This window comes from Eptatretus burgeri, chromosome 12 (genome assembly GCF_056783735.1).
Source record: "Eptatretus burgeri isolate ZD-2024b chromosome 12, Ebu_testis_v1, whole genome shotgun sequence".
Taxonomy (NCBI): domain Eukaryota; kingdom Metazoa; phylum Chordata; class Myxini; order Myxiniformes; family Myxinidae; genus Eptatretus; species Eptatretus burgeri.
In genome coordinates this window covers 26,274,116-26,283,044 of record NC_140972.1, presented here as the reverse complement: position 1 = coordinate 26,283,044, position 8,929 = coordinate 26,274,116, and the positions used below count along the sequence as shown (strand labels likewise).

Genomic DNA, 8,929 nt, shown 5'->3' with positions numbered 1-8,929 from the left:
GGTATAAGGCTGACCAAAACTTACTTACTAATCGGCATGCCCAACTTGGGGGTGTAGCGACCCCCATAACTATCGGTCTTCCGCTTTCTGTCAGACCAGAAGGCAGCCTTAAAATTTTGTTCTGTCCTCATCTGTGTTACAGAGTTGACCATCAAGCAGATGCCCATGATTGAAAGGGAGAATCTGCTCACCTGCTTTTTGTGAATGGATCACAGCGATTGTGTTATTTAGCGACCATCAGGACCATGGCACACATTTCCCTAATATAGTCAATTAGACCCCTGGTACCTTGTCGCACCCCTTTCTCAAGACGGCTCTCTGCTCTGTTAAATACGTCGTGCTCCTCTGTGTGTTTGTTAGTGTCATCGAGTTACTCATATACACAAGTGTTGTGGTGGAAGATGGAGGAAAGCTGGGCATTGCCATGTACAACAACTCCGGCATTTTTTGGTGTGAATCGAAATACCTGCATTCTGCAATATTCCTCTCCCATACCAGAGCTTCGTAGTCCTCTTCAATTGATGGGTTTGCTTCTTATCTTGAACAAATATTGAGTAACTGCTTGTAAATCTATACTACAGGATCTGCTCTCTTCTCTTAGCAGGTGCCTCATCATACCAGTCTCCTTGTCTGTGGAAAGTACAGTCTCTTTTGTCTCTGCCTAGTCTCTGTCTAGTCTCAGCCTCGTACTCCAAAGAATGGTTAACACTCGGAATGTCAGCTTCTTCTTGCTTCCCATGGCGGTTGACGTCCTGGCAATTTCATCCATTGTTGTGCCTGTCTACCAACACAGATTGACACCAGCCTTCACCAGCAAGACTAGTTATTCATTCTGAGGAATGGCTGTTTGTCTTTGATGCATCACTTTACATTTCTCAGGGGGTTTTTTGCACGAAATTGAGGCTCATGGAAGAGCGAGAAGTTTGTTTCTGGGAATAGAAGTCTTTGGTATTATGTGCCTAAATCGACTAATGAGCCATTTTTCTTAAGTCTTGATGTATATTACATGCAAATGTGTGATAATGTGGATGATGACCTTAAAATAACCTCAATTGTCTTTCAAGAACAGCCCATTGCATTTCGCTGCATTTGCGGAATTCCAATTGCCCATCTTGAGCAATGCTCCTTCCTAAAACTGTTTCAGCAGCTCCAAGGAACGAAATAGAATGAAACACACACGCACACACACGTACACATACACACAGTCTGTTCATTATCTGAACAACATTGGATTTTTGACACTTTATGTGCACTACCTAAAGGAGTAGCTGGCCGAGAATAGAAATACTTGCTGCATCTTTAAAATGGTGAAACTTCTCCCAAAAGTTATGTTCAGTTGAGCTCAATGTTTTCTCGTCCATTAAATATGATTGTGGCAGAGGTTGAGGAAGAATAAAAATCAAGTTCAAGCCTGACAAACAATGGCTTCATTCTTATCAAAAACATTAGTTACCAACCTCCGGATATTTGCCAAAAGACATTGCTTCCTACCAATCAGCAACCACAAGCACCACTTCAGGCAAAACCACACTTTGTACCATCAGGTTTCTTCTACATACTAGTAAACTTATGCCATTAAAATCAATGTAATAAAAGGTAATCATAAACTGCAATCATGTCATACGATTGAGTTTACGCCAGTGATGAACTCATTCCACAAGGGAGAATCCACCAACCTTGGTGAATGTGTCGTACTTCTGTTGGGCCTGGGACAGTTTGCTGACAGTCATTAAGGGCAACTGGTGATGCCTCGAGAAGTAACAGAGGTGTCTACGATTCATGTTAATATTAAAGCTGCCAAAAGTTTTAATAAGATCCATATTAACTCATAAAGCCAACTATGTCATCATTGTCCTCTTTCAGTGCAACAATGCAGAACGAAATCCAAGAGAACTGGTGTGATACGTATTCTGAGAAGGAGGTGACATCATCACATTATGCAATGGCAAAAACATCTGTGGATTGTTATCAGGTAAGCCCTGTGACCGTGTTCATCTCTTAGTTATAGACAATTTGTTGTGTATTCCTCAATCTGTTTACATTATTCCTTGTAGGCATTCAGTGAAAATGGCAATCCTCTTGTTCAGTTCTCATTTGCAATGCTGTTCAACCCCACACAAACTACTCTGTCCCAATGTATCGGCAAGAGAATTGCACGCACAATCAACATTGTTCCTGGAAAAGATCATCCTGTGGCTGAAACTGAAAACAGAGCCCCAATCCTTTGTCCTTTTTTTGATAAAAATATCGATGAGTTAGTTGTGCCTTTGCGTTTTCCACAATGAAGCATATTGTAAACTCTGTAAGAATGGATTTTTCCTCCGACAAATTGTTTATCAAGGCTATAAATACTGTTTGCATACACTTGCGTGAAGTTGATAGTTTGTTCTTTGGAAAGGGCATACATATCCGTTTTCATGCTGAGATGAATATATAAATAGTGATGATGCACAAAAAATGTCCACAACAAAAAAGAAAATATATATATATATATATATATATATATATATATATATATATATATATATATATATATATATATATATATATATATATATATATATATATATATATATATATATATATATATATATATATATATGGACGAGACGACCCGTGACCCCGTTGGGTTCCCGTTGTGACAGCGGTTGATGAAAAAAAAATCATTTCAAGAAAAACAACCTCGAATGAGCTCAGATTCTCGTCCTCTTAATGACATCATAAAAACGAATGTGACGTCATTGCGATGTATCAGGTTTGCGATTAATTATCTGTGCTACTGCCCGGCTTGATTCCCGCAGACAAAATTCAAACAGCTTACCTAGTTTCGGAGATAATGGTATCGGCGATTTCCATTAGCGGCGATATTATGACGTCAACTTTTTTTCTCAGAAGAATTTCCAAAATCGGAGATGGTTACTGCCTGCGCGTGGGCTTTCTGCAGATACATGGCAAGTTTCACGAAGATCCGATGAAAACTCTGGGTTGTGAAACAAAAAATGTCAAAAATAGGAATGACATCATAAAAATTGATATGACGTCATAGTGATGTATCATATGTGTGGTAATTCATCTCTGCTGATGCCCTGTTCGATTCCCGCAAACAGAAATCAAGAAGCTTGCCAAGTTTCGGAGATAATTTTTTCGGCGATTTCCATTAGTGGAGATATTTTGACGTCATAACTTTTTTTTCTTGCAGGAATTTTCAAAATCGGAGATGGTTATTGTCTGCGCAGTGTATTTTTACATACATACGCCAAGTTTCAGGCAATTTCGATGAAAACTGTAGGCTGTGAAACAAAAAAGTCCACAAGAACAACAACGTGAGTAAGACTTAGAGATCCTCCACGAGGATCTAAAAAAGATAGCTCCAGCGAACTATACCACTGAGGTTGTTTGCATTGATCAAATGCTCTCGAAGAGTACTTGATTGAATCGGAAATTGATTTTTTAATCATTTTTTTCCTTGCCCGATTTGAACGAAACTTGATACTGAACACCGCAGGTGAATGTTGAATAAGGTGGCCCTAAATTTTTTTTGCGCTATGTGTACCGTTCTGCCTGTATTTCGCTATGTGTACCGTTCTGCCTTCTTAAAGCGGCTCGTTTTCGTGCAGGCTCCGTTGAGGTGTAAATCCCCGGCATTTCTGTCTGCGCGAATAATTAGGTACATCGACAATTTGGCGATCGACCCTGTAGCACGCGGACAGAAGAGTTGGCTAATTTATGGTGTGGTTAACAACACCCGTAGCTGGGTTTCGGCGTTGATCCGAAAAGCTGCGACTACATTGCTCGTCCGGTGGGCGCGCGCGACCGCAATTTAGCTAAAGGCGGTTGCCCGCACGCCGGGCGGGTGAAAATCCACAACAATGTATATATATACATATATACAAGATGAGAGTTTTAGTAATATCTATATATTAATACTGAAGGACCAATGTTGTGCTCCTCCTAGCGGTCGCGTCACGTTTTTCTCGGTACTGTGACCTGGACTGAAAGAAACTTCGTACCTGTAAGAGTGCATCGCACATAGTGGCAATAGTCAACCTTCAACTCTGAAGCAGAATGAACACTTTTCGTTTTACATTCGTTTGCATGGCGACGCGTGACGTCACCGCTGAGAGGCGTAAGGACGTCATGACATCATCGGTCATTTGCTGACGTCATTACGTCTGTTGTCCACAGACCGTTACCGCTGAGAGGTGTAATGCCACTCCTCAAAAACAGCGTCTGCAATGTAAAACCCTCTTCTGCACATGCTGACTACCTCAGAATGTGAATTTGACACAAAAAATGTAACAAGAAACATTGTATATTATGAAATTCGATAAATCACATTGTGAACACTGGATGTATTGACGTCTGAACGAACCCTCACTCAAGAAACTTCGCGCAGAGCGCGGGTTTGGCTATCTATATATTAATACTGAAGGACCAATGTTGTGCTCCTCCTTGCGGTCGCGTCACGTTTTTCTCGGTGCTGTGACCTGGACTGAAAGAAACTTCGTACCTGTAAGAGTGCATCGCACATCGTGCCAATAGTCAAACTTCAACTCTGAAGCATCCGTCTGTGACGTGGTTTTGGCTAGTATAGATAGATACACCAGTGAGGTTTGCTTACACATTGTGTAAACATATGAACTGTGCTACCCCTTTGTCTCAGGTTGCTCACCTGCATTTGATTTTTCTTTTTCTTTTTTTTTTCATTTGTAGATGCTTTCTGACGGTTCTGTGATTTTTCCTGGTGTGTAGGCTTCGATGTCCGATGGCACACAAAATTTCTGTGCTACCCCATTGTCTCTGGTTGCTCACCTGCATTTTTTTTCATTCTACTTTTCATTTATTTATATTTTCATTTATGAATGTTGTCTGACGATTCTGTGATATTTTTTTCTGGTGTACTGGCTTCGATGTCCATTGGCACACAAAATTTCAGCTTTCTACTTCATCTGGAAGGTACCGATCTTTAATATCAGTCAGTGAGTGAGTCATTCAGTGGTTAGAAACAGCTATGTGTGTGTATATACATATATACATATATATATATATATATATATATATATATATATACATATATACATATATATACATACATACATATACATATATATATATATATACATATACTGATAGGGTGCTTCTAAAAAATGAAAGTTTTTTTTTTTTAATGCGCAGAACCCGCCATTCAGTGAGGTTCCTACTAAAAATCATTGTGTTAAAATATTTTTTTCTTGTCATGTTCTTGAACTTGCACAAGCGATGCAAAGTTGCACAAAGGGCATCAAAAACTGCCAAAAATGCTTTTTTTTCCTCTTTTCGCAGATCAATTAAAAGTTTATTTTGATATCATCTGAATTTACTGTTTTGAGGGTTTAATTAATATATTCGTATAATTAAATGCATAAAAATGATATTAAATATTTATGTGAAGAAATGAAAATCAGCTCATAAATTGCTAAATCGAAAAATAATGAAGTCCCAACTCAGTCCAAATTTCGGAAACGGAAAGTTTTCTTGTTGAAAGTTGCGCAATTGCACAGCAGTGAGCAGAGCCTTTCTTCATGCGTGCATGAATTAACGCGCAAGCTTGGCAAAAACTTGTAACGTTTCAATGTGTACTTAACACTCTGTAACATTTCCCACTTAACCATGATGTTTTTATCTTTTTTTCAGACCAGAAATTTCTACATATTTTGGGGGTAATGGCCTCCAGAACTAGATCGAAAAAGGCCATTTGGCTGATTGGATCCCCTAATCCAACACTTCTTGGCCAGAAGCTTCCTTCTAAGGCCGAAGTTCTCCGCTTTTTGATGTTCCTTCATGTGGAAATGAATGAGACCATAACTGCAAGTGTGAATCAAACATCACTAGAGCTAATGAACATCTGGTCCACAGAGGGGATTCCTACTAAGCACCTTCCTGATGTGGTAGTCCATGTGCGAAAATTACACACAACGTGGCAGGGTTTAAAGAAAAGCATCAATCGGAAGACTGCTACCAACATAGAGAAACAAGACAATTTCAAGGCCGACCTGGATGAGCTGTTTGACATAGCTCACGCTGATGCTATGAATCTTATAAAAATCGATGAGGACAAGGAGTTTCTTGCTTCTCAGCGTGAAAAGGGGCGTCCAGGAAAGATCGGGAGTCTTGACTACAAGACTGCCAGGACTTCAGAGAAAATTATGAAACGTAAGGATGAAGAGAAAAAGAGGAAAGAGAAGGCGCTTTTGGAGATGGCCGCAACTTCTGAAACAGCCAACCTCCAGTCTTCCTCCTCCTCCAGCTCAACTGAATCTAGTCCAAGTCGACAACCATCTTCTTCCATCCATCCAACCACCTGTGATTCCCAGCCTCCGAAGAGAAAACGTGGGACCACTGGATTAACATCTGAAGTAACTGAGGCCCTGGATAGAACTCTCCTTAGCGATCGTTCTGCAAGTCGGGTTCTAATTCCATTTGCCAAGCAATTGGGACAAGACATCAATAAACTTTCTCTCAGTCCAAGTGCCATTCGTGCCGCTCGTGTTAAGCACCGGAAGCAACGCGCTGAAGAGATAAAGCAGAGCTTTAAGGTTGACACACCCCTGGTAGTCCACTGGGATTCCAAGCTGATGCCAGACCTAACTGGAAGAGACAAAGTTGACAGGCTGCCAATTCTGGTCACTGGGAATGGTGTGTCAAAAATCCTGGCAATTCCGATGCTGAAAGACTCCAAGGCGGAAGAAACAGCCGCGGTCATCTTTTCAACAGTTAAGGAGTGGAACCTGATTGGACGTGTCAAAGGGATGCGTTTTGACACGACAGCTGTTAATACTGGAATCCGGGGTGGGGTCTGTTTTCGTATTGAAAACATCCTTGATCATCAACTTCTTTATTTTGCGTGTCGGCACCATGTCTTAGAACTTGTTTTGGAAGCAATTTACTCTTCTTCGGTCGATGAAGCATCCCAAGGGCCAGACATCACCTTATTCCAAACCTTCCGGGACTGCTGGCTCCATTTTAATTTCACGCAGTACTTGACTGCTGCTGATGATGCAAGCACAGCCACCGATATCCATCCATGGGCCAATTCTGTCATTCAGCATGCCCAAGAGCTTCTGAAGCAGAAGCATCCCCGAGACGACCACAAAGAACTTCTCCAACTGACGATCATTTTCCTTGGAGGCGTCCCTTCTGGACATCAAGTTCCAACATTCAGGACACCTGGCGCCGTTCACCGAGCGCGTTGGATGGCTCGTGCAATTTACTGCTTCAAGATCTGGATGTTTCAAGGGCAGTTCTCGGATTTTCTCACTAAACGCGCGTCATCATCCCGCAGTACATGTCGCACAGAACGCCTGTTTAGCGGGATCAAGCAGGTCTGTCTTTTTGTTGCTAAGCACTATATCAGGGCCTGGTTCGACGCTCGAAATGCTGCTTCCGCGCCAAAGAATGACCTCCAGCTCCTTCAAGCCCTCCATTCCTTGAATCATGCTGCATACAAAACAATGAGCCGCCATCTGTGGTACCTGAGCGAAGTTAACGTCGGCCTTGCACTCTTTGATGACAACTTAGATTTGTCAGAAAAGATCGCCATGGTAATAAACATGAAGGACGTGGAGGGTTCAGAGGATCCATCTCGACGAGTCTGGCTTCCCAATCCAGAGGGAAAGAAGCTGTCTGACCTCTGCTCCTCCCAAATTAAAAAATCTCTTTACGCTCCTCGAGCTGCCAGAAGACTTTCTCGAGGAAAAGGATCCATCAAACTGGAAGAGCTTTGAATCCTACGTCAAAGCAAAGCAGAGGGTTGACTCTTTGAACGTCGTGAATGATGCGGCCGAAAGAGGCGTCGCCCTCATCCAAGATTTCACGAAAGCTGGTCGAACAAGAGATGAAGCTCAAGTGCAGTACCTTGTTCAAGTGATGGAGGATGACCGACGGAAATACCCAAAGGCCTCAAAGGAAACTTTGATTTTATAAAGGCATATTATTTACTTTTCAGGATAATTTTTTTAAATTGTTTTCATCAAGAGATTTTCATTTTAATTTAGCCATGTTGTACTAATGGAGAAGGATGTCAAGTGCCTGCGCAAGTCCTAAATATTATTTAATCTTAATAAAACTTGGAAGATTTTAGTTTTTCATGAAACCTCACCATTTGGAAGGTTCTGCAAACTTCTATTGCAAATTTGAATTTTTACCATAGTAGCTAAAAGCGCCCTATAATACATATATACATATATATCTATACATACATACATACATATATATATATATATATATATATATATATATATATATATATATATACATACATACACACACACACACACACACACACACACACACAATAGCGTGGTGAAGCGAGCGTCGCGACAGTGGGACAAACACCGCCACATTATTAAAAACTCCTCACCAACACATTGTTAAAACACTCCACCACATTACTGCAACTTCATTAAAAACAACTCACTGCCACATAACCGCCATGTTATTAAAAACACCTCACCTCCACATAATTCAAAACAACTGCCACTCTACAATTCCAAACACCTCACCTCATGTCGCTCGAGAGACAGGCTTGTTTTAACTGAGAATAAGTACGTGAGTTGCCATGTTGTTATGATTTACATCAAGCAGAATTTATACATTTATTTTGCAAATATATTTGTAATATTCTTGAAAATACATTTTTATCAGCAATTAAAGTTGAAAATTTAAATTTGAAAACAAAATTTTTTATTCAAAAAAACAACAAATATTTTTCAAAAGTTAAAATATATATATATATATATATATATATATATATATATATATATATATATAGATATATATATATATATATATATATATATATACACTAGCATATACCCGTGCTCCGCACGGAGTTGAGTGGGTGGCAAAAGGTGGATGAGGCATAATAGTTGATGTTAAGGGAAGCTGGGGA

At 40.3% G+C, this 8,929-nt stretch overlaps 1 protein-coding gene across 3 annotated transcripts in view; it reads left to right on the top strand.

Annotated features, from left to right (window-relative positions):
* LOC147015284 (uncharacterized) overlaps positions 1–8,929 on the top strand; it is a 444,530-nt gene that overhangs the window by 433,957 nt on the left and 1,644 nt on the right. Inside the window, exons 8-9 of one of the 3 annotated variants that reach the window (XM_085849894.1) lie at positions 1,864–1,972; positions 5,674–8,235. In XM_085849894.1, the coding sequence (XP_085706020.1) occupies positions 5,703–7,763 (2,061 nt within the window). In that variant the 5' untranslated portion in view covers positions 1,864–1,972; positions 5,674–5,702 and the 3' untranslated portion in view covers positions 7,764–8,235. Of the gene's footprint in view, positions 1,973–5,673; positions 8,236–8,929 lie in introns of those variants that run through there. The other 2 variants (XM_085849895.1, XR_015050272.1) reach the window with 2 other exon arrangements.